Genomic DNA, 26,789 nt, shown 5'->3' on the forward strand with positions numbered 1-26,789 from the left:
AACGCAAAGAAAGGCACTTGGCAATGGCGGAGGAACAATGGGAAGCTCTCCCTGTTCTCAAATGCACTGAAGTGAACACCCTCAGAATTCCTTGACTCTGGCCAAAGGTTGCAACCATTTCTCTTTCTCCTTGCCCGCGTTCTGCCCTTGACTTAGCAGAGCTGAAAGAAAGAAAGCCGGGGGGCTCTGGCATCTGCCGCTCCAGACCTCTGTGTCTGTGCCTTCGGATGCTGCCTCGGCGTCCTTCAGACCTCCTCCTCCCTCTCCAGGGGGAAAGGGGAAATTTTAGGATTTGTCAGAGCAAATCCGAGAGAAGTGTAAAAACCTTTGCAGTTAGAATAAGGAAACTTTCTGACTTTCTGAGCTGCAATTTTCTTGGGACTCCAAGAGCTCCAGGATGAGAGCTGCAGATGTGTGCATAGGCTTGGTAGAAAAATGCCCAGATGAAAACTCTCTGAGCCTGACTATTTGCTGTTTGATGGCATTTTTGCCGTATGGCTTGGATGCTAATTTGGAAATAGAGGGGTTGGAGAGATGTGACATGACACAGATGTCATGTTTATGCCCATCGTATCTTTTTATTTCCCTAACATCTTAAGGAGATATGTATTATTCTCATTTTACGCATTAGGTAACAGAAGCCTGGGGAGTTTACACAACTTCTTAAGATCATACAGCTAGTAAAGGGACTCTTGAGATTTAAAGATTTATTTATTTATTTTTGAGAGAGAGGGAGAGAGCACGAGAGGGAAGGGGGAGTGGGAGAGAGAGTCTCAAGCAGACTCTGTGCTGAGCGTGGAGCAGGACGCAGGGCTCAGGCTCAACGACCCTGAGATCAGGACCCGACTCGAAACCAAGAGTCAGAAGTGTAACTGACTGCACCACCCCGGCACCCCAGGGACTCTTGAGATGTAAAACTGGGCTTTGTGCCTCTAAGTTTAGGGTCCTAGATCAGGGGTTGGCAAGATACAGCTTATGGGCCAAATCTGGTCCCCTGTCTGTTTTTGTAAAGTTTTATTGGAACACAGCCATGCCCATTCATTTCTATATTGTCTCATGTTGCTTTAATGCCACGAGGGCAGAGTTGGGAAGTTGCAGCAGAGATGGTAGGGCTCACAAGGTCTAAAATATCTATTTATTAATTTGCCTTTTAAAAAAAGAGTTTGCTTACTCTTGGGCTGTATCAACACTGTCCAGTAGAACTTTCTGTGATGATGGGAATGTTTTGTATCTGTGCTGTCTGATGTAGCAGATGCTAGTCACATGTGGGCAGTGCGACTGAGGAACTGAATTTTAAATTGTATTTCATTAAAATTTTATCGAAACAGTAGCATGTGACTAGGCATTAATGTATCAGACAGCATAGTTCGAGATCATTGTTTGACACAGCTGATGGAGTAAATGACTGGTAGGCCTCCTCATTTTCCCCTTTCCTCCTTTCCTTCCTGACTTAGTGGTTCTGTGCATATGACACCATTTTCCAGGCGGTCAGGCTGGGAGCTCCTCTGACACTTTTGACTCTGTCCTCTCCTTTGGTCTCCAGGAAAGTCTTTAATCTTTGTAACCTGTCTTGCACCTTCTCTTGTCTTTCCATCTCCTCTGTGGCCATCCCAGCTTAGGTCTTTCACTTCCCTTACTTAGCAGTCTTGTAGCATCATGGCTGGGGGCTAGACAGACATGTCTCTGCAAAGTGTTTGCCCCTACATAATAGTAACAGCAAAAACCAGGGCAGTGATGTCAACATCTTTATTGCGCACTTAGTAAGTGATAAGCACTTGGTATGCATTACTGGATAAAATACTTCCAAGACATCCATGAGGTTTATGTGGCTGTTTTTTCTATTTTAGAAATAAAGAAACGGAGGTTTGGAGGGGTTAATAAGGATCTTGCCAAAAGTCACACAGCCTTTACTTGGTAAAGCCCACATGTGAAGCTGGATTTTACTCCACAAGCTGAGCCTTGAATCAGGAAGAAGAAACTAGTCTGAATTGACGGGAGCGAGTTCTTTATTTAAGGAGAGCTGTTGTTTAGTCTTACTCGCCACATGATAGAATAGATGGTGTCGCTCTGCACTGTCTCTAGAATCATGGTTTCCTTTATTTTGGTTCTCCCAGAATTTAATAACCTGTTTCCCAAAAAGGGTGTCTGTTGGCTCTTCTTTCAGCAAATTCATCTCTCAGATTCCTCATCAACATTTTGCCTACCTCCCAACACTGTTCCCACAGGGGTTTTAAGCTTAAGGGATGAAACTCTTATGTGCAATTCATCCAAGAGATGAATGAGGTTATTGGTGTTGGAGCAGGGGGGATTGAAAACAGGCTAGCTATATGCCATCTTCTCAAGTCTTTTATATTTTTTAGCTTCCTGTAAGTGCCAGATTAATGTATATCTGCTTAAGGATACTTATCATTCATGTGTGGAAGATGTCTTTGAAAGTATGATCAGAATGTATTGTATATCCCTATAATTAAGTTGCTTGATGCACTACTGGGGAACCCAAATAAGAGAACCGTAGTATCTTTCCTTCATACTGTGCTTTGGAAGTGGGGCGCCATCAGCATTGGCTATATGGTGATGATTCAAGACAAGGGTATGGAGCTATATGTTTATTACTTTTGGTGATTTCTATATCTCTAGCTAAGAAAGAAAAGATTTGTGTTCTTTTTTTTTTGATTTTTATTTTTATTTTTTTATTTATTTTTTTTTTAATAATGATTTTTTATTATATTATGTTAGTCACCATACAGTATATCCCCGGTTTTCGATGCAAGGCTCGATGATTCATTAGTTGTGTATAACACCCAGTGCACCATGCAATATGTGCCCTCCTTACTACCCATCACCGGTCTATCCCATTCCCCCACCCCCCTCCCCTCTGTAGCCCTCAGTTTGTTTCTCATAGTCCATAGTCTCTCATGTTTCATTCCCCCTTCTGATTACCCCCCCTTTCTTTATCCCTTTCTTCCCCTACCGATCATTCTAGTTCTTATGTTCCATAGATGAGAGAAATCATATGATAGTTGTCTTTCTCTGCTTGACTTATTTCACTTAGCATTATCTCCTCCAGTGCCGTCCATGTTGTAGCAAATGTTGAGAACTCGTTCTTTCTGATTGCTGAGTAATATTCCATTGTATATATGGACCACAACTTCTTAATCCAGTCATCTGTTGCAGGGCATCTCGGCTCCTTCCACGATTTAGCTATTGTGGACATTGCTGCTATGAACATTGGGGTGCATATGGCCCTTCTCTTCACTACGTCTGTATCTTTGGGGTAAACACCCAGTAGTGCAATGGCTGGATCATAGGGTAGCTCAATTTTTAACTTTTTAAGGGACCTCCACACGGTTTTCCAGAGTGGCTGTACCAACTTGCATTCCCACCAACAATGTAGGAGGGATCCCCTTTCTCCACATCCTCTCCAACAATTGTTGTTTCTTGCCTTGTCTAAAGATTTGTGTTCTTGACTGACTGATGTGGCATTTCCAATAGGTTTTACAGTCTTGAAATGTGTTTCCATCTATAGAGAGTATCTGAATCTTTCCACCTTAATCGTCGCAATGCATCTTGCAAAAATATAATCTGCAAAAACCACTGTTTCAGTGTGTCTACATATAGTACTCCATCCCATACCCACTTTCACTTACTCTTTAGAAATCTTTTGGCAATACTGATTTCTTTTAGTGTAACATAAAACCTTGTGACTCAAGAGAATATATGATCATGTGTGCCATATTTTAAAATAATAAATATAGCGTATAATGAATTACCCCTTATGACTAGCCTTCCATTCTGTGGCTAAAGATACTCAACTTCATAATTCAGAGCATATTGTTTCTGGATTTACATGTCATGTTGACTAGAATGTGAAAATGCTAGAGATAAGTAGAATTGCCATGTGAGAGATTGGAAATGGTAAAAGAATGACAGATAATGTAGGTGTTAAAATAGGAGTGGCTTAAAAAGGCACACCCTTTTAGAAATCTTAGGCATAAATGGACACTTTTTCCTCCACATGGTTGTAGATCAAAGAAAATTTGAATCATGAGAGCACCAATAAAACTGAGGTTTGTAGGCTAGACCTTTTCAATGGCTTCCTTTTTGGTTGTCTCCCAACTTTGAAGGAGTGGTTTTTTTTTTTTTTTTTTTTTTTTGTTTTTTTTTTTGTTTTTTTTTTTTTAGTTTCTTGTCCTTTTGTGTTGTTGGGGTGAGGCATGTCTAATTAGAACATGGTCTGACACACTCATACTCACCAACAATTAACTTGATGACTATAAGCCAATGATTCTCTTACTCTCCTAAAAATCCCCATTTGAAATCCTTTGGAAGCTGTCTGATGGGAAGACAAAAGTCTATAGATGATTTGTTTAGAAAGAATTAGCTCACTAGAATTCTATCTTTATTCTCCAGATGATAAAATACCCAAAATTGTGTGTGTGTGTGTGTGTGTGTGTGTGTAGTGTGCAAGATCTCAACAACTATCAACTCACTTTAATTAACAAGTGATTTCTTAAAATTCACACATGCGCACTTAGTAATCCCTTAAAACGCTGAATTGTTGATGTGGAGTTTTGGTTTAATTTTGGGGACAGGCATGGTAGGAGGTTTCTTTAAAGTAGAGTCCTTGAATGGGGGGGGTCACTTTGAATGTAACAAGGATGGTGCCTGATACAGTATCAATGGCCTGGGTGTGAGGGTGAGGTGGATACAAAGAAGTGAGGGTGGAGAAGTAAGTGGAAGGGAGTCAATGTCGCCATTAGCCAATGTCATGGATTTGAGGAAACTCTCTGCTGTGCTCTGAATGGCCCTTGTTCCTGGGATTTAGAGCTAACACTAATGTAGTTAGTAGTATAATTAAGCCCTACCATGTTTGTCTTACACAGATTCCAGAAAGTAAGTAGGAGAAGGGAGAGGAAAAGACTCAAACGTCTCTCTCTTAGCACTTTTTTAGTAGCCCTAGACAAAACTAGCCTTATTAGACATACTTACTGCATAAATTCTGTAGCTTCAGCAAAGTCTCTTTTGCTCCCCTCAATCCCCTGTTTCCATGCTTCAGTTCACCAATAATAACTATTTTTTAATATCTTCACTTTGCTTAAATTCTGCCGCTGAGCAGCAATCAAGTTGTGTACAAATGCCTATTGAGAGGATGGAGATACATACTTTTATTAAAAAGAGTGACTGACATGTATTTTGTGTCTACTCTGTACCAAAGGTTTATTAGCATATGATATTTCTAATCTGCACGTTGAGCCTATTGTTTATAGGTGAGAGTTATTGAAGCTTACCCAGTGTGTTAGGGTTCTTTCCAGAGAAACAGGACCAGTGTGTGTATGCACTTGTTGATAGAGAAAGAGGTTTTAAAGGAATTGACTCAAAAAATAAAAATAAAATAAAGGAATTGACTCACGTGATCGTAGAAGTCCAGAATCCACATGGTAGGGTGGTAGACTGGAGACCAAGGGAAGAGTTAGTGTTACAGCTTGGATCTGAAGGCAGTTTGCTGGCAGAATTCCCTCTTCTTCTGGAGAGTTCAGTGTTTTTCCTCTTAAGGCCTTTCCACTATTAGGATGAGGCCCATCCACATTCTGGAGATAATCTGTTTCACTCGAAGTCTACAAATATAAATGTTAATCTCACATAAAACATACCTTCTGAGCAACTTTCAGACCTGTGTTTGACCAAATACCTACTTTCTATATCATAAGCTGCAAGATCCAATTAACCATCACAGCCCCAGTGACTTCTGTAGGTTGTCTGACTGGCAAGTAGTAGACATAACATGAGAATCCAGATCTGTCTGGCTCTACAAACCTTTGCTCTTGTCACTGTGTTGTGGTACCTTAATTTGATCAGACTCTTTCTTAGAGCATCTAACTAAGATGTCAGTACTTTTAGAATGAATGAAAATTGAGATCTGAACAGGAAAGGAAGGTGATTTTGGAAGCAGCAGGAGCTAGAGGAATTGGTTAAGGGAGAGGCGAATTGGAAAAACCTCATCTGGACAGTGATACAGTAGAGAAGAACTTTGGTTGGGATGGAAGAAGGGATAAAGAGGGAACCATCAAACGTGGTCTGTTCAACAGTTTGACTTGGCCTAGAACTGGCTCACCTTTACATTAGAAAATGAGCTTCTCAAAGGCAGGACCCTATCTTATCCTCATATTTGCCTTATGTGCTCAGCAGAGTGTCTAGCTGTTGGATTAATGGAGTCTTATCTACTAAACTTAGAATAGAAGCATCAGAAATAGGACTTAGGTCTTGGGTGATTATGGGCTGGTGTGCTTTTGCATGTTTTCTAAGGGACCGAATACATGGTTGCATTCTCTGGTGTGCCGTCCTGTGTAGCATGGCAGGTCAGAAGCTCCCCCTTGCCTCCCATCCACTGCTGACTGGCCTACAGCAAGGCCCTGCAAACTCTTACTGCCCTTAGAAGGGCAACAGCTGGCTTTCAGTATCAACAGTGTTGAGTTCCTGATGTTCACAGTGCCTGGTTGTTCACCAAACCCTGCCCTAGAACTACCTCTATTTTGGCTAAATACAAGAAAATGGCGTAGTGATTTTGATAATAGGTACCTAGGTTTAGGTGGGCAGCTGGTTTTGGTTGAAATGGTTTCTTTGTACTTAATGTGCACATACCTGATCTAATGCTTGCTAGAATGGAAGAAGGGACCAGATACGGACAGGGACGTTTGGGGCCCTGATTCTAAAACATATTTGGTAAACGGACTCTAAATCAGGAAAGGCGATGCCCTAAATCTACACAAATTTATTCTGAGGTATGGTGTCTAATCTAGACTTTAAGGTTTGTTTTACTATGACAAGAAAAGTCGATGTAGTCTTTTGTTGTTTCTTGGGTGACGTCAGGCCTTATCTCTCTGCTTCAGCGGATACCCCTGTGATCTCTGAAGAGAAAGGGCCCTGTTACCGTCTTGTCAGTTCCGGAAGGCAGTGTATGCACCCTCTGTCTGTTCACCTCACCAAGCAGCTCTGCTGTTGTAGTGTGGGCAAGGCCTGGGGCCCACACTGTGAGAAATGTCCCCTTCCAGGCACAGGTAAGACATGACCAGCTGTACGCTCATATTCCTTCCCAGCTACACAAGGACACAGAAGGACTTTGGCAGCTTGCGTTATTTTTGGTTTCCAACTTTTAATTGACATGTTAATCATACAATGTATTTTTATCAGTTTTGTACAAACCATGACCATAGGAGGTTGAATCAATGCAAAAGATGACACGCAGAGATTTTCCTGTTTCTGTGTAACATGAGACTTCCTCTTGAATGTTTAGAAAAGCCATTACTTTGTGGGACCCTAAGTCTGGTATTTAAAAGTGTAAAGAGACCAGCGGCCCTGCTGGGCCATGTGCTGTCCTAATGACTGGCCTCATGTCACGTGCACGGTCACGAGCCACTGTGCGGGTTGACTCACCCTCTCCCTGGTTGAACATGTGCTCATCACTTCTCCCACTAGGAAATGGAGGGAATTATCTTCATGACTGAATTTGGCTGTGAGGATTAGTAACTCAGGGGCAGATCCTGCCAGTGCACCGAGGAACTTCCAAGTCAGAATTTTAATGGAAGTTGATTATTCTTTATACTTTAGTTTGGTACATATTTGCCTAATGCCCCGTAAGGGTAAATCTATTTCTCTCAGCGCCTGACTCCTACCAAGGAGTCCTCAACTTCTCAAGCAGGATCAAGCAGAATTAAATGGAAGAGAAGGAAACACACCCTGCAAATACTGGGCATGATATTATCAAAGGAGGAGTGGTCCCTATTTCAGGGACATGTGGTGGCCATAAAAAAGTCTCATCAGGTGCTTATTTGATAAGATGCTTACCCCCTAGGGAAGTTCATCAGCTCTCACAGGACTATTGTATGTCTTAAAGCTGTAGCTTACAAAGCAACAGACAAGGTTTAAATATAAATTTAAATCTCATGATCCACCTTTATTGGTGGCTAGGCTCAGAAAGAATCAGTAAGGCACAGGATAGTATAACGTTGATGGTATTTTGGAGACTGCGTGATTTTAGATACCTCTGAAAGGGCCTAATATCCGCCTGTGGGATCTGAACTACTGGTTATTAAAAAGTAATAATCCATGAAATAAATGATCTTCATAATTTATAGATCCATTTCTCTTCAAGTTCAGTTTTAATAGCTTTGTACCTCTTACGTGAAGCATAAATCAAGATGGTGAATATAACACAGGGCGACTCCTCTATAACATCCAGTAACTAAATCTGAAAATAATATTAAAGACAAACTTTTTGTACTTACCCGATTTTTGGTTATATGGTGATTTTCATAACATTTAATTCATTAATACTGCAGATATTTGATAGGAAAACATGCTTTCTTCTGGAAACATCTGTTCTTTCAAGTAAGAATTGTATTTCATAGTTAAATTTAAGAATGAGGTTCCACCATTTAATGTGTGATCCTTAGACAAACAATGTTTTAGCGTGCTTCAAGGAATATTTTAGAGTTTCCTTTTTATTGAGAACTAATTTTAGGTCCAGAACATTCAATAGGAGATCTCTTTTTGAGTAGAAGTGAGAAATGACTTATTTTACTTTCAATTTAAAACTTAGAAATAAAAAAGTTGACCATAAGCTCCTTAGTGTCTGCGTTTGGTAACTTGCCTCCAATACCAACACCAAAGGGATTAGGTAGATTTTCCTTCTCAGGCCACACACTGCTTTGCCACCCCCGTCTTTCTCCTTTACTTATTCCTGGAGATGATGCAGTGGAGGTTAGCAAATCCTATGTGCCCAGTCTACTTTTTTTTTTTTTTTTAAGCAGGCAAGACCACTTTCCTGGCAAGGACAGCAGTCCTGGGGCACAGAACATTTCTTTGTCCTCTGGATAATTAAGCCAGCTGGTCAAGATCAGGCTGTTGCCCTACTCGTCCCTTTTTTTGAAAATAACTCCAATCCAACTTGGCATGTCCTGTTGTTCTTGACTTTTATCCATCATCTCTTTAGTATGTCTGTCTTACTTTGTGGGTTTCCTTCCCACTATCCTGAGACTCTGTCTTCAAAAACACTCCCCTTTGCAGTCCTTCTTCACCAGCCTCACAATATCAGCTGATATGCTCCATTCTGGCTGAGTCCTTTGGATCCTTCGACTGGAAACAAATTATGAGAAGTTCAGCGTCTCATTTCCCTGACTAGTGATTGATTTTTCTTTTTTAACCTTCTTGCTGGTCATCTAGCTTAGAGAGTTACTGAGGTCCTTGTTAATAACTAATGCAATTATACCAGAGCAGGAGGAAAAGAAGAAAGCCTGGTTTTTGCTGATCTTCCACACATACCCTATGAAATATATATAATATATATAGTATCTCCCGTACATAAAAACCTCCTAATATATTACATATATTTCATATATGTGATATATAATATGATAGAGAAAATTAAATATAGAATATGTACATATGTATCTCCTAATTGGTTGCTGATATATATAATATACATAAATATATGCTCTCTATATGCTATATATGCTATATATATAATACTGATAAGGAATTAACAGATGGAGAAATGTTGAGTAAAAGAAAGGGTTGGGTTTTTTTCTGTAAATATGCAAGTTTAACAGAAATTCAAGCATTATGCATCTGTTTTTTGAAGTTTTTAAATGTAACTATATTAATGACGATTTATTAAGAAATACTCATCATGATATTTTCCTCTGTATAAGTTTGCACTTTTAGATTTTTAAAAGGAATATTTTCCCATCCCAAATCTAGCTGCTTTTAAGGAAATCTGTCCTGGTGGAATGGGTTATACGGTTTCTGGCGTTCATAGACGCAGGCCAATCCATCACCATGTAGGTAAAGGACCTGTATTTGTCAAGCCAAAGAACACTCAACCTGTTGCTAAAAGTACTCATCCTCCACCTCTCCCAGCCAAGGAAGAGCCAGTGGAGGCCCTGACCTTCTCCCGGGAACACGGGCCAGGAGTGGCGGAGCCAGAAGGTGAGAGTGGAAATAGATCAAGGACCCAACCCTCTGTCTTGTATGTCTTTGGGTTCCCAGTTAATTCCCTTCTAGAACAGGGTTTTTAACCTCAGACCTAGTGACATTTCAGGATAATTCTGAGTGAGGGGCTTCTTTATACGTGGTAGGATGTTCAGCAACCTCCTTGACCTCGAACTTTTAGATGCCAGTAGCACCCTCCCCCCTCCAGTTGTTACAACCAGAAGGGTGTCCAGCCCTGCCAAATGTCCCTGTGGGGTAAAATGACCTCTGATTGAGAACCACCTCTCTAGAATAATTTGTTTGTAGCAGGTAACGATATTCTGAGATGATCTCAGGACATGCTGGGGGCTACTTTTTCTTGGTGTTTATTCCTAAGGGTAATTTAGATTGTTTAGGGAATAGTCCTAATTCATTTATTTGTCTAGAGGGCCATTTAATAAATAGTTATGTACTTAACAAAGTGGAATCCACAGACTTAAAGAAGTTAAAGCATTGACTGAGCTTCCGTGAAATAGAAGGCAACAGACAGGGATAATGGAAGGCCAATGAAGGAGGACAGAAAAGTCAGTTGAAGGGATCTTAGAAATTCCCTCATGCAGTCCTTTCATTGACTTTCTGAGAAGCCTGAGACCTAGAGAGGGGACATGGCTTGCCAAATGTCATATGAAGAGTATGTAATGGGGCCAAGGAGCACATTTTTCCAAGAAAGTGGGTATGGCTTTATATTCTAGGAGTCTAGAGACAATTGACTTGAGTGTGCCTCTTCATATAAGCCAGCATATTCAATTCCTTGAATATCTTTATTACCATAAAAATGTTTACCCCAGATAGAAGGAATAAAGATTTGTACAGAATATATCTTTTCTTTAATGAAGCTTCTGTTGGCTTCTCACAGTTTATTGGTCAGAATTTAGAGTGCCCATTTATGGATTTTGTGAGGAGAAAAGGTATCTAGGTTAGTGGAGAGTCAGGAGCTTGGCAAAGCTGCCTTCTAGAGAGGTCTTTTTTCACCGCTCTGAATCTTTCTGTGTGCTAGCCTGTTTTATTTCACTCTCCCACTCGTGGCCCCTTCTTGTTAGGCAGAGCAGTAGAACCTCACCTAGAATTGACAGTATTGACCGGTTTGCTCCTCTACACTTGGGGTATCATGGCCAGATGTTTGCAACTAGTCATCCTCTGCACAGGCAGGAGGAAATAGGCTCTGGCCCAGCTTCTGCCTCAAGACATTCTTGGTGGCTTAAGCAGGACAGACAGTTGGTTGACTTTTCCAACCACAGAAATATAACAGCAGTGATAAGCTATCTGGTGCCCTGATTGCTTTTGGAAGTCAGGCATCTACCAACACTGTACACTAATGTTTATGGAGATGATGATTAATGAAAAAAAAAACCCAGTAATTGTTAATCATAAGCGTGAGGACTAATATTGAGGACTGATTAATAAGAAACAAGTCTTTCTAAATACAAAGGCATAACCACTACCACTGCTTCACAATAATGTTATGATTGTGTAATATATAATCTGTTCAACATATTGATGCTAATCTCTTATTAGGTTTTATTGGCTTGTGATTTTTTTCTCTCTAATTTAGTTAGCTTATCTTACTGACAATGCTCACAGGGTTTCAATAAAGATTAGGAGTACAGTACCCAGTCTTAGATCTCTTACTGAAATAAGTGGATTTCTTTTTTAAATATTAACATCAAGTATTATATATTATGTTAAGGATAAGTATGTGGACAATTAATGAAAAATTTTTTTTATGTGGGAAGTTTCATAAATTTGAGATTAGACATAAAACAATGAACCAGAAAGTATTGTTTCCTATAACCTTTTCAGTTAATGAGGAAGTTGGAAAGAATTTCATCACATCTACCTGAACTTTTGTAGTTAAGGAATGATATAGCATGGAGAGTTTTTCTGTTGATCATGTGTAAAATTCTTTAAAATGGTAGACGACCGTAATTCTGCATTTGATTTTATCTGATTCTTAATCCTTTTGGAGTGATAGTGGACTTTTATTGCTTTTTAAAAATTTATCTATTATGTGGTGGATTGACCTAAATTATGCTAATGTCCTTCTTTCTTTTCTGGTTTTAGTGGCAACTGCACCCCCTGAGAAGGTAATTTATTCATTATTTGCAAGTCTTTGTTTTTTTACTGTCCAAATGATTTTCTTTTAGAATACATGTGGATTTTTTTAGACTTAAATACAGTAACATGCCTATTATTCATTATTTGGTTTGAGGAAATATGGCATTCATTCAAGAAATGTTTACTGAGTACCTACTATATAACTGGCACTATCCTGAGTGTTAGGAAAACAATCGAGAACAAATCAGAAAAAACTCCTTGTTCTCGTGGAACTTAAATTCTTGTGAGAGAAAAAGGTGGGACTGATGGAATCAGAGGCTTAAACAGAATTCATGTCAATTCATGGCTTGGACTGTGGATGGAAGGAAAGGTTCTGGTGTGTGTATGCAATTATGAATTTTTGGGGTGCATATATACTGAGTGAAGTACTTCTGAAGTAAACTAAAATTTAATGTGCATGTTTGATCACATTAAAAGAACAGAGCTTGCCCTTGGAAATTACAATCCAATACTAGAATATTGGTTCTTAGAAATTTCAGAGTAATATTTAGTCAGCCTATTGGTTTTTTGGCATAAAATGGGACCATGAATTGTGAGATTTATTCATAGGAAATATAGAAATTTGCTGGATCTAAGTCCTGTTTATGTAATGTTGTTCCCTGAGTCTTGCTTTGATTCTTTAATAACATGAAAATTAGATCATTATTAAATCTTCATATATTTATGTGTCACTCAGTAGACAAGAATGGCAAGTGTTAGAATTTAGATGGCATGAACACATATAAATCATTATAAAGAGTTTTAAAAATTTTTAGCTTATGAATATGGGATAGGATAACTTCAGAATTCTAACCTAAGTGCTGAAAGAATCCAGACAACAAGGAAGTAGAATTTTAGAGTGACAGCACCCAACAAAGAAGAATGTTGTTAGGGGCGCCTGGGTGGCACAGCGGTTAAGCGTCTGCCTTCGGCTCAGGGCGTGATCCTGGCGTTATGGGATCAAGCCCCACATCAGGCTCCTCCTTCTTCCTCTCCCACTCCCCCTGTTTGTGTTCCCTCTCTCGCTGGCTGTCTCTATCTCTGTCGAATAAATAAATAAAATCTTTAAAAAAAAAGAAAAAGAAGAATGTTGTTATATTGACCCCAAAAGAAGTACAACATATATGCGTATTTTATACGCACATTTGCAGCTCCTGGATTGTGTTTCTAAAGGTCAGTGCTGTGCAGTAGTTTGCAATTTTGTTGATTTTGAATTCAGTTCTCGTTGATATGTGGAAGTACATGAATAGACTAGCCAGCTCCCTGATAACCCCATCTTATTTAATAATCTCTGCTTTCTTCACTGTTGAGGATGGAGTTTATGGTAACTCTCATTAAGGATCTGAAAGAGGGGCTGAACATTTTCCTGTATACTTACACTGTAAATTTTTTTGAGACGAGGCAGTGGGAAAAATGCAGTCATAGTCTTTGCAGTCTTGACTCCTCACAGAGGTCTCATGGTATTAAAAATGGATAAAGAGAAAGCAGGGTAGCCCATGGGTAGGAAATTCTATGTGCAAAGGTGAGGTGGAGGAGACAGCAAGAGGTCAGTTGGGAGAGCAGGAGAGGCTTGGTTAGGAGAACTTGGGGCTGCTTTCAAAGACTTGGAATCCAAACTGCAGTTGTAATCAGTGGCAGGATACTGCGGTCCTCACTTGACTCTACTTGTCAAATGGAGAAGTAGCATTGATTAGGAAGTCTGTTGCCCCGTGCTGACAGGGGAAATTCTGTCTATAAGTTTCAGGAGTGCATAAACACCTGAGGTTGGTCTGCTCCTTGCTGGCATTGACCATGGGCTGCAGGAAATGGGCTGCAATTGAGACTGATCAAGGTCACCTTTAATAGGCAGTGAAAGATTAGTCTGTATTCTTAAGAAGGGAAAATGTGGGAAAAAGTAATAAGTGCTCAGTCTTTCTAGAAGATGAATCACAGCAGGAGTAACTGAGACAAGGAGACAGAGGGAGCTTAAGAGACCAATGAGATGATTTTAATAAACAGGATGAGAAAGAGTGTCCAGACTGGGGCAATGGGGGCTGTGGGTACGGAAAGGTCAACAAACATAAGGAGCAGTGCAGGTGGGCAGGGCTTTGAATGAAGAATGAAAGAGCAAGGACCACAAGGTGATTTTAAACCTCTGGATGGTGTAACGCCCTTGGCATTGACAGAAATGCAGACCTTGGAATGAGAGCCTGAAGGGCTTTGGAGGGGATGAGTTTGAGGTATGCTGGAAGATCTAAATGGAGTCACACTGTAAATACTCATGCCTATAGAACTGGATCTTTGATGAGACACTCGGGCAGGATATCTATTTTATAAAAAGCAGAAAAGGAGATAATTGAAGTTAGGACAGAATGAAAAGGGAAATAGAGCCCGGAAGTGGGCTTTCAAGGAGATGGCAGTCAGTGACCAAGTAACCTGATGCACACTTTTAAGAGCATGGTGGCCTCACGCTGCTGTCCCTGCCGGCCTCACGGATCAGTCTGCAGGAGCCCTGAACAGCTGTAGCTGAAAGCTAAGCCGCAGGTGCCGCCAGTCTCTTTCTTCACCTCTGGTCCAGGGGACAGGAGAGGGCAACCGGACACATGAGGAAGCCTTGGGTGCTTCCCCAAATCCCCCATTTTTTGTTGCTCTGCTTGACTACCACTATGCTGACAGCTAGAGGTGCAAAGTTCCTGGATGGGAGGTTCAGAAAGGCCTTAATGACTTCCTGGCTTAAAATATTTTAATGTACTGTGTGTTCTTGGTTGACACATGCAAAGTGTGGCTGGTCATCTTCCTAGGGCAGAGCACCATGTCTGTGAGAGGACAGTTTAGTTCCTCTTCAGGGTTAGTTTTGCCTTGTTTGAGACCAGATGTAGGCCCCTGAGCCAACACATTTGTTTACAATGTCTAAAGGGACCTTTTACCTTGGGCCCCTGGGACATGGGTGAGGGTGTGTACATGGGTCAGCACTGCTGGAGGAATCAAAGGCTTGCTTCTGTAGTGGCTCAGCAACACTTCATATATGTATTTTTCCCCACATGATTGCATGGGTTGTTGTGCAATGTCCTGTGATATTTGTTGCCTTCCTAAGAGTAGAATTAAATAAAGTTAGTAATATGTGAAAACTAAAGATAATTCCTACTTTCAGTTCTCTCTCTCTCTCTCTCTCTCTCTTTCTTTTTAATACAACCGCCCAGGAAATACCTTCATTGGATCAAGAGAAAACCAAACTTGAGCCTGGTCAACCTCAGCTCTCTCCAGGCATCTCAACTATTCATCTGCACCCACAGTTTCCAGGTAACATTTGTGGATCTATGCTATTTGTAAGAGTATTATCAATGAATAAAAGAGTCAGATAAGAATTCTTTTATCTTTGATTTTAAAGTTTGATAAATCATTAGAATTCATTAGAAGTGCCACATGAAACATATACTTAAGTATATTAATATACTTGTAATGTTAGTGTGGGGATGGTCTTGTAAGTTTTAGAGTGGTAAAAGGAAGGTAAGTTTCTCATGATTTTTTTGTGGCCAGGAGTAGGTGTATATTATTAGAATTCTTTTGAAGGTCATCATTTGATGAAGGGTCATTTTTCTTGGCTTCTGAATTGTTCTCATATATTCTTGCTAAATGTGGAAACTGAAGTTATGGATTAATACCAGCAGCTTTAGGGGTGTGTAAGAGTCCTTAGTTATCCAAGCACGACTGTGGTCTGTTTTTAGACTTAAATTATGCTTGCATTTTGGAATGGGATCTCAAAGCACCTAACAGGCTTTAATTTTTTCATCCCTCCCTTCCTCATATAGTAGTGATTGAGAAAACGTCACCTCCTGTGCCTGTGGAAGTAGCTCCTGAAGCTTCTACATCAAGTGCCAGCCAAGTGATCGCCCCTACTCAAGTCACAGGTAGGTGTGGCATTGTGTTCTGCAGCCTGTGCGGGAGACATGGGGGTGAGCCTGCTGTTGAATGTAGTATCAAAATTGTATGAAAGGTATGGATTGCTCATGGCAGCGTTAGTCATAGTAGCAAATATTTGGAAATAATCTAAATACTGTTAAAAAGGAGGAAGGTTTAAATAAATTATGGTGAAATATCACATAGCTATTAATGTTGTAAAAGAATATTTAATGTCATGAGGAGACGCTTATGGCAAAATGAGCAATACAGAACACAATCTGATTCCAGTTTTATTTTTTAAACGTTTACCAACACAGAAAAATAGGCAGAAAACACAGCAAAGGGGTACCTCGGTGGCTCAGGTCATGATCTTAGGGTCCGGGGACGGAGCCCCACGTCAGGGTCCCTGCTCAGCGGGGAGCCTGCTTCTCCCTCTCCCTCTGCCACTCCCCCTGTTTGTACTCTTTCTCTCTGTCTGTCAAATAAATAAATAAAATCTTGAAAAAAAAAAACAAACCCCAATAAATAAATAAAACACATCAAAGTGTTCAACCATCACCAATTAATAAGATCATGGATAATCTTTGTCCTTCTATATATTTTTATATATTTTCAAAATTCTTGATGATAATTTTAATCATTAGTGACACATTATAAGCAGTTATCATAATGAGAAACAAACCAACAGCATAAAAGTCAATATCCTTGATGTATAGTGAGCTCTTATAAATCAGCAATAAAAAATAATAATAGAAAAATGGGGAAATAATATAATCAGGTATTTTATAGAAAAAAAATATAATAGGAAATGTCAACCAGTAATCAAAGAAATGCAGATTAAAATAATTATCATCAAATTAGCATTTAATTTTTACTGGAGTAAAATTGAGGTCAAACACATTGCCGAAAGGAACATAAACTGGTTCAACGTTTCTGGAAAGCACAAACTGGCATAATGTATCAAGAATTTTAAAAATGTTCAAAACTTTTGACCCAGTAATCCTATGTTAAAATATCTAGTGTGAGGAAATAATGTCCCTGAAGACTGAGATATAATGATTTATATAAATGGATACTTACCACAGCCCCAGGTATAATAGAGAAAAAGTAAAAACAATCTAAACCTTTAACTATAGGGATATAGATAATTATGCATCTATACATTGGAACATGATGCTGCCATCAAATACAGTATTTTTGAAGAATTTTTATTAAAATCTAGTAGAAAATGGTCACAAAATACTGTTGTTAAACACAAAATGAAGTATTTGAAAATGAAGGAATGTAGAAGACTATACCAGTTACATAAAAAGACTTTCTCAGTTACATTGAGAAAATACTGGGAAAAAAAATGCCAGGTATTAGCAGTGATTATTTTTTATAGTAGGACCCATGAGGTTTGCGGGTATTGTAGAATATTTTCTATTTTCCATATACTGTATAGTGGGCAAATATTTTATAGTCAGATAAAGATCACCAAGATGTATCATGCCGACTTAAGGTCAGGATGAGGTTGGCAGTGTATAAAAAGAGAAGTTAGTAGAGGAGTTTGCAGCCTTCCTTAAAATATTATACATGATATGTATAATTTTTCAAATAAAAATGTGCTCGGTGTGTTAATTAGATGAATTATAGTGATCATTTCACAATGTGTGTGTATATCAAAACATCAAGTTGTACACCTTAAATATGTGTATGTTTTTTGTTAAAAAGGTACAGTTACATAAATTACATAAAATATATAAAATAAATTATATAAAATATGTAATTTTTATAAGTTAAAAAAACTCTTGGCTATTTTCTCAAAAATGTGGATGTTAGTTCTCTTAGATATTTGAACTGAGACGTCAGACTGGAAAGCGTTTTTTTTTTTTTTTTTTTGAGAGAGAAAGAGGCGGAGTGCATGTGCCAGCAGGATGGGGCGGGGTTGTGGGGGTGGAGGGTTGAGAGGAAAGGGAGAGAGAGAATCCCAAGCTGGCTCCAAGCCCAGCACAGAGCCCATAGTGGGGCTTGATCTCAGGACCCTTATTGTTGGCCCTGAGCCAAAATCAAGAGTTGGATGCTTAACCAACTGAGCCACCCAGGTGCCCCTGGAAAATGTTTTGGAAAAGCACCTGTGTGTTCCAAGACAAAACACACTTGACAAAGGAGTGCGGAGTCACACCATGGACCACAGTGCATTTTTACCCAGTTCAGGGCACCTGTAACCAGAGCCATAGCCTTCCCCAGTTACTGCATGGCAACCGCTCTCAATATTGAGTTAACTGATAGAGAAATATCAGATCTTCTCAGTACTTCTAGAGTGATACAGTGAAACAATAGTATAGTTGTTTTTTTAATGGCCATGGCTAAAACAGTTCTTCTCTGCTCTGAAGCATTTATGTGTCTGCTCGCTTTTTTAAGCACATCTATAAGAGACTGTCTGCTATGTGCTGTAACCTACACAAAGATGTAATACACCATCATGGACAGCAAGGATCTTCTCACTGTTGTCCTCATTATTAAAAAGGAAAATTGCAGTGCAACAAAGCAATGTACTAGGTCTAAATACTGTATTTCTCTATTTCTGTTTTCCAGTGTAGAAATATAGTTTTGTGCCTTTTTAACAATGCTGACTTCAATGGATAGACTTCTTGCAAACTAGCTTTGTAGAGGTTAATTAAGTTTGGCTAGATAAATGGGGTTTCGCTGTTTAAATGCAGCTGTGTGAGGAATAACAAATTGAAGTTACTTAGCTTCAAGTGAACTACAGAGCTGATTAAAAAAAAAAAAAAAAAAGTAGCTGCGCTCTATGAAGTTGTTAGAAGACAGCTTAATTTGAGTTTGGCAAAGATGCAGGGCCAGCATCTGCTATCGCATGTTTGAAGCACGAAGATTTCTTCCAGGAAAAAAGTGACATTAAAATTTTATGCAACATTTGTAGGTGTTCCTACTTCCTATAGTAGAAGAATCTTTCTGAAACAATCCATGGGGAGAATATTATAGTCTGAATTAAAATGGTCTGCAACTTTAGAGCTACACAATAATCGGTAATCTACACTAGAACAAGAAGACGGTTTTGTATCAAACTTAATTTAAATCAAACTATAGATGTTCCCATTGGTTTGATATGAGAGCCAAACATATAGATCGAGGGAGCAATCTGATCGGTTCTGTCTGGAATGTTATACAACGGTTTTTTCCCCCTAAAACAGAGGAGGTAAATCTTACTTGTCACTATTAGTTTGTCTCACAAGTTGAAGAAAGGAATAGAATAATACATAGGAATCTAAAAGAAACAAAATCAGCTGCACGTTGCTTAGTGATGGTATCTTTATGGTGGTGAGATTGGAAGGAGCCTTTTCAGATTTCTTCAGACACACTTTGACATGTAGTCATTATAAAGTGAGACACATATTTGCAGGACATAAGTATGGTATTTTCCACTCTTAACAGCTGATTGGTGGCTTGCGACATTATTGGCATACTGTTTCTGAATAAATTATACATTTCAGCATATAAATTCTTGATTTAGCATAGTGTCTTAATAGCTCAAGGATAGGTTGGAAAATCAAACCTCTGGCAAATATTTACAAAGTGGAAACATCTGTTTCAATTGTTGTGGGATAATTTATGCTCATTGTGGGGCAGCTAGGAAGCCAGGGCATTTTTGTAAACCTTTCCATGAGTTAACGTTTGATGCCTTCCTCCTCCTCTTCCCAAACTTCCTCCATGGCCCTCACATAACAGCCAGAAATTATTCTTTGACTTCCATGACTATCTTGTGGAAACCTTTGTAATTATCATGGCCCAAACATTATAAAAACTATTTGCTCATCAGAGCTTTCTTTTCCAGAGCTCAGAATTGACTGCTTTAAAAAATGTTTGCCCCTAAAGCGTATTGCCGGAGTCCTTACAGCTTCAGTCAACTATGTATGCTGATGGAAAATGAACTCCCTTTTTCATGTAAAATCATCATGGTTTAATATTTCCAGGCTTTATGTATGTATGTATGTATGTATGTATTTACTTTGAGTAATTATCTGATGAAGAGAAAAGCAAAAGGTCAGCATACTCATTTTCATATTTTGCCAAAAGCTTTCTTTTTCGTTTAAAAAAAAATATAATAAAGACACCAAACTCTTAAATCCACTGTTGGCCTTGTTGCTGGGATAAATAGAGTATTTGGTTTTCCACTGGCTTTTGGTCATGGCTCTTTTTCCAAGTTCTAAATGGAACTCTGGTGAAAGAAACAGAATATGGTCCTTGATCTGGTGAAAGTAAAGTTGTCTCAGGGGCGCAGCTAGTAGGAAAGGGTCAGGTGGTCCTGAGGCCCAGGTGACATGTGATGGGCATTAAGGATGAATCCAGTGGGAAGAGCCTCTTGATGATCTCTTTGGGAAACCAAACATACTAAAAAAGACTAGACATTTTCATTAACTAGAGTACCCCGGAGACCGATAATTAGTGCTTCCTGTGCGAGGCTTTGCCATAATTCTTATGCTTATGTCCACACAGTCTGCTCAAAGAAATGTACGTTTCAACATAAGCTGATTCATTTTGTGGGAAGAGGTTCACATCCGTATGTATGAGCGACCTCTTAGAACAATAAAAAACATAATGTTTTTCCCTAAAAAAAACATGGAAAAATGAGAGAAATTTTCCAGTTCTTCCTCAAGACAATACCCTCAGGACTTGCCTTTCTGTGTAATAATACATCCTGGAGAATAAAAATCTAATAGAAAAGGAGGGGAAAGCACAGGAAGAGGTGGTTAGGAGACTTGTTTTAAAAGTTCTGAGGTGTTTTGAAGGTGTTACAACTCTTCTTTCTACTTACGAGGGTGGAGTCCCGCCTCACAGATGGACGAAAGGGAGCTCGGAGGCCAAACTGATGAAAGTTACATTAATTAATCACTTATGTAAAAAATGGGACAAACATGGTAGAAATCAAGTACATTTTAGTAAATGTCCCTCCACTCCTTTGATGTATCTCTTAGTACCCTCTAATGGTATCAGAGTAACATTTTCTTACATGTTAGTGCCCTGCCAACTGGGATCAACCTTTTTAAGCTGTATCTCTATATATTTTATCTGTGAGATAATCATCTAAAGATCCTCAAACATGCCTCATAAATATTTATCCTCATAGTTTCTATTTAAGATACTAGAATGGAAGGAAAGGCCATTATATTCACTTCATTTCCTAAGACTAAGCAGTATATTTCTTAAGTATTTCTGCTACTTTAGAGCTGATATAAAAAGAAACAATTTAAATATGTTGGCAGACTATCATGTAAGTATGTATTATATTTGAATTAAACATCACATAGTTTTGAAGATTTTTGTTCACATATGTAAAACTTCCATTCTAAAGCTATGCTTGATGGGGCGCCTGGGTGGCTCAGTCGTTAAGCATCTGTTTTTGGCTCAGGGCGTGATCCCAGGGTCCTGGGATTGAGCCCTGCATCAGGCTCCCTGCTCTGCTGGGAGCCTGCTTCCTCCTCTCCCACTCCCCCTGCTTGTGTTCCCTCTCTTGCTGGCTGTCTCTCTCTGTCAAATAAATAAATAAAATCTTAAAAAAAAATAAAGCTATGCTTGAGAAGTTACAGATATTTGGTAATCAACAAATTGGTATGTGTGGGCGTTGGGGCAGTGAGTCCTACTCAAGCATTGCATGAAAACCCCAGATTTACAGCCTTTGGACTTGTTCTGAATCCTCGTCCCGACTATATTAATTCATCTTCTGATCTTTCTTTCTGAAAATCTGATCAATATGTCTTTTCTGTTTTAAGAAAATGGCAGAGAAAACTCTAAAGGAAGATCAGTAATTACAAAGAAAATCGAGAAAAGTTAATACCAATAATTTTCAGAGAAGGCATCTACCTACAATATGGAATAGATGGTTAGAAATGTTATTGTCACACTGTTCCAATAAAGAATTCCTGTAAACAGACAAGAGAACTCTTACCTGAGCATCTAGGATTATAACCTGGAGAAGAATACCTTTTACCTTCAGATTTTTTGTGACATAGAAATGATCATTTTTTTAAAGGAAGACTTCTGATTATAAAAGTTATTACACATGCTCACTGTAGAAATTTTGAAAAATGCAGAAAAATGTAAAGCAGAAAATACTAATCCTCATAATCCTAACATTGAGATTTCTCTCTTTCCTGTCTTCTTTTCTGGGTATATTGTAATTTACATTATATTCTATATTTGTAGCCAACTATATTTTTTTAACAAATAAGCATTTTCCTATCCTGTCAGTGATTGATTATGCTGTATGTGTTTCATAATTCATTTTTTGCATTACTGCCTGTCACTTAAGTTTAAGCAGTCATGTTAATTACCCATGTTTTTGGCCTTATGATTTACTGTATGTTTTCTGTGACTTTACATTATACAGACTAAACCATTCTGTTTCTCTGGTAGTGAATTAGCATAAACAGGCTCACTAAAGTTATAAGTGGTCTGTAAATGTGTGACATCCAAGTGGATACTGCAGCTCTATATTCATATGCTTCCTTTTTTTTTTTTTTTAAGATTTTATTTATTTATTTGACAAAGATAGAGACAGCCAGTGAGAGAGGGAACACAAGCAGGGGGGAGTGGGAGAGGAAGAAGCAGGCTCATAGCAGAGGAGCCTGATGTGGGGCTCGATCCCATAACGCCGGGATCACGCCCTGAGCCGAAGGCAGACGCTTAACCGCTGTGCCACCCAGGCGCCCCTCATATGCTTCCTTTTAAAGTCTAGTGACTTTCCAAATGATTTGCACCAATTGTCTTAAAGTCATAGCACAGTGAATAACAATTGATGAGAAATGAATAATGTGGTTTGAGTTTTTGGAAAGCAACCTCGGCCCTAATTTAGGTCATTTCCACAGTGAATCTTTGTTAAAATATTGTTTTTTCACATTTCCTGCAGAATGCATGGTAGGTTATTGGTGATGGTAGCACACCTGTTTTTCTTCTCACTCAAACCACAGACCCCTCCAGCAAGGTTTTTGCTGTAGCTTGCCGTGCTTGTGGCCCCAGTCTTCTTACACTGGGCACTTGGACTAATCTGTGGCAGCATGCCTTTTAAGCATTGTTTACTTTGTGATGGCAATGGGATAATAGTCCAAGGTAACATTGTTATAAATGTGCAGTTTCTTTGTTATATATTCTTAAATGACTTCAAAAGGAACAGCATTTACAATGATGATAATAATGGCTAGCTGGGTTTTCTTACACATAAAACGGTATTTTATTTATTTATAATCTACTGTTAAATCAGTGAAGTAAAAAAATTAAAATATATGGATTACTTAAAGGGACTTTTCTCCCTTATTTCCTTTCTTAAATTTTTATTTTTTTAATTTCTTATTTTTTAAATTCCAGTATAATTAACGTAACTATATTAGTTCCCGGTGCACAATATAGTGATTCAGCAATTCTGTATATTACTCAGTGCTCATCACAAGTGTACTTTTAATTCTCTTCACCTATTCACCCAGTCCCCCCTCCCCCAGCATCCCTCTGGTAACCATCAGCTTGTTCTCTATAGTTAAGAGTCTATTTCTTGGTTTGTCTCTTTTTTTCCTTTGTTCATTTGTTTTGTTTCCTTGATTCTACATATGAGTGAAATCAAATGGTATTTGTTTTTCTCTGATTGACTTATTTTACTTAGCATTATACTCTCTAGAATCCATCCATGTTGTTGCAAATGGCAAGATTTCATTCTTTTTATGGCTGAATAATTGTCCATTGTATATATACCGCATCTTCTTTGTCCATTCATCTGTCCTTGGACAGTTGGGCTACTTCTGTAGTTTGGCTATTGTAAATAATGCTGCAGTAAACATCAGGGTGTATGTATCCCTCTGAATTAGTGTTTTCATTTTCTTTTGGTAAATACCCAGTAGTGGAATAACTAGATCATATGGTAGTTTTGCTTTTAATTTTTTGAGGTACCTCCATACTGTTTTCCCCAGTGGCTGCACCACTTTGCATTCCCACCAAGAGTACATGAAGGTTAGCTTTTCTCCATGTCCTCACCAACACTTGTTTCTTGTGTTGTGGATGTTAGCCATTCTGATAGGTGTGAGGTGATATCTCATTGTGGTTTTGATTTGCATTTTCCCTGATGATAAGTGATGTTAAACATCTTTTCATGTGTCTTTTGGCCATCTGTAGGTCTTTGGAGCAATGTCTTTTCATGTCTTCTGCCCAATTTTAAGTGGATTACTTGTTTTTTTGGTATTGAGGTATATAAGCGTTTTATATATTTTGGATACTAACCCCTTATCGAGTATATCATTTGCAAATGTTTTCTCCCATTCAGTAGGTTGTCTTTCAGTTTTGTTGATTGTTTCCTTTGCTGTGTAGTAGCTTTTTGTTTTGATAAAGTCCCAGTAGTTTATTTTTGGTTTTGTTTTCTTTGCCTCAGGGGACATATCTAGAAAAATGTTGCTATGTCTGATGTCAGAAAAATTATTGCTTGTGCACCCTTCTAGGGTTTTTATGGTTTCGGTTCTCACATTTAGGTCTTTAATGGCTAACTTTCATTGAGTATGTATAGTGTGCCAGACAGTGGGCTATGTGCATTATTTATCTTTGAACCTGACACTCAAATTAGAGCTCTGATTATTCCCACTATGCAGGAAAGTGAGACATAAAGTGTTTGAGTAACTTGCCCCTGAGTTACAGAGTTAAGGGCAGCAGGATTTGTGTTTGCACTGACTGCAAACCTGGGCTTCTACCAGCTGGCCTGCCCCAGCACCATGATGCCATTATAACTTCTTACAAAGGTCATTGAAAACAGACTATCTAAGGAGAGTAATTCCTGTTAGGAGGCTGCTTTTGAGTCCTGAGGTAATTCAAAGCCATCTTATATATCCTTTTGGTAATGAAGCTCATTTTGTTGGCCTTCACTCAGCGTGCACTCCTATGACCCTGCCTCTACCATGGCGTGTTCCCCAAATGGAGTGAGGACTCAGGGCCAATCTGCTCAGGCCTTACAGACGAAGGGAGTCTCAAGCAGGAGTCATTAAGAGCACAAGGGAGGAGGTTAGCAGAGAAGATTGGGAAGAAGATTCTACTTTATCACTATAAATATGCTGATGTTGAAATTGGCAAATTAAGAGTGAGTTACACCCAGAAGTTTGGCTTTGATTAGAAGTGGTAAATCTTTCCTGAGAATTAATGAGAAACTTTGGAGGAAGTTAGACATAGTTGTTGGAAATTGAATTTGGCCTGCTAATGAATAAAAAGTAATCACATATTTCTTATCAGGAGAACTCACCTGATGGTTCCAAGTCCATCATGTCAGATGAACTGGAATAGATAGAAACTCATTGTGGGCCATCTCAGAAGTTAGAATTGATTATCTTACAACCTCCAATGTGCCCTTTTTCTGAGTTACTGCCCACTACAGTTCATCTTAGAAGTTGTTTCATCAGGAGTTATTGATGATTTTGGGTGTGACTAACTGAGCAATTACGAGGTAATCAAATGAATTTATACTTGATTTTAGAGACCACCATCTTTTTTTTTTTAATTGAAGTAAAGTTGACACAAAGTTGCATTAGATTCAGGTGTATAACCTAGTCATTGGACAAGTCTGTTTGTTATGCTGTGCTCACAACAAGTGCAGCTACTGTCTGTCAGCACACAATACTATTATAGTACCATCGACTAGATTCCCTGTGCTGTGCCTTTTATCCCAATGACTTCATCATACCATGACTGCAGGCCTGTACCTCCCACTCCCCTTCGCCCACCTTGCCCAACCCCCCAACCACCTCTCTTTTGGCAACCATCAGATTGTTCTTTGTATTTATAGGTCTATTGCTGCTTTTTTGTTTGCTCATTTGTTTTGTGTTTTAGATTCCATAGAAAAGTGAAATCATGCGGTATTTGTCTTTGACTTACTTCACTTAATGTAATGCGCTCTAGGTCCTTTCATGTTGTCACAAATGGCAAGATCTCATTCTTCTTTATGGCTGAGTTATAGTCCACTGTGTACATATACCATATCTTCTTTACCCATTCATCTTGCGGTAGACAATTGGGTCACTTCCATATCTTGGCTATTGAAATAATGCTGCAATAAACATAAGAGTGCAGGTATCTTTTCGAAGTCATGTTTTTATTTTCTTTGGATAAATTAGAGGTGACCTTTGTCTTCTAATTGCATACATGACAATAAGCTAAGCAGCAAATACACAGGAATGGTTTGAAAGCAATGAAATTTTTGTTGATGTCTGTCTTTTCCTCTATTATTTATTTTGAAGAAATCAATGAATGTACTGTGAACCCCGATATCTGTGGAGCCGGACACTGCATTAACCTACCTGTGAGGTATACCTGTATATGCTATGAGGGCTACAAGTTCAATGAGCAACAGAGAAAATGTGTTGGTAAGAGATGCTTTTGATAGGTGAAATTATTAAATATCAAATATTTACACACTAAGAACATGTTTTATGTAATTATCATGGGAAATGTTACTGTGTTTAATTTTTAAAAATTTTTATCCCTGAACTAAGGGAACCCAAAAAGAGGTTTGCTAATCTCCTGCGATGCTCTTATCTTCTGGTTCAATGCTACCTATTTGGCTAAATGTAATACAATGAGATAAAGGTGAAAAAAAAGAGAAAAAAGGTGAAAAAATTTCCAAAGATTTCTAGGTATAGTAAAATAATGTAATAAAATATAGAATAATAAAATGATAGAAATAGCTACCTACAAACATATATTTAGCAAAACCAAAATAAAACTAATATATATTGCAATAAAAACTTATATTCATGTAAGTGCATAAAATC

The 26,789-nt window shown here is 38.6% G+C and overlaps 1 protein-coding gene across 4 annotated transcripts in view; it reads left to right on the top strand.

Annotated features, from left to right (window-relative positions):
* Window positions 1–26,789, top strand: part of LTBP1 (latent transforming growth factor beta binding protein 1) — a 228,609-nt gene that overhangs the window by 90,059 nt on the left and 111,761 nt on the right. For 2 of the 4 annotated variants that reach the window (XM_008700245.2, XM_008700246.2), the window contains exons 7-12: window positions 6,888–7,055; window positions 9,757–9,984; window positions 12,088–12,110; window positions 15,300–15,399; window positions 15,909–16,007; window positions 26,256–26,381. In XM_008700245.2, coding sequence (XP_008698467.2) covers window positions 6,888–7,055; window positions 9,757–9,984; window positions 12,088–12,110; window positions 15,300–15,399; window positions 15,909–16,007; window positions 26,256–26,381 — 744 coding nt within the window. The remainder of the gene's footprint in view (window positions 1–6,887; window positions 7,056–9,756; window positions 9,985–12,087; window positions 12,111–15,299; window positions 15,400–15,908; window positions 16,008–26,255; window positions 26,382–26,789) is intronic. The other 2 variants (XM_008700247.2, XM_008700248.2) reach the window with 1 other exon arrangement.

Source organism: Ursus maritimus, unplaced genomic scaffold (assembly GCF_017311325.1).
Source record: "Ursus maritimus isolate PB19 unplaced genomic scaffold, ASM1731132v1 scaffold_6, whole genome shotgun sequence".
NCBI lineage: Eukaryota > Metazoa > Chordata > Mammalia > Carnivora > Ursidae > Ursus > Ursus maritimus.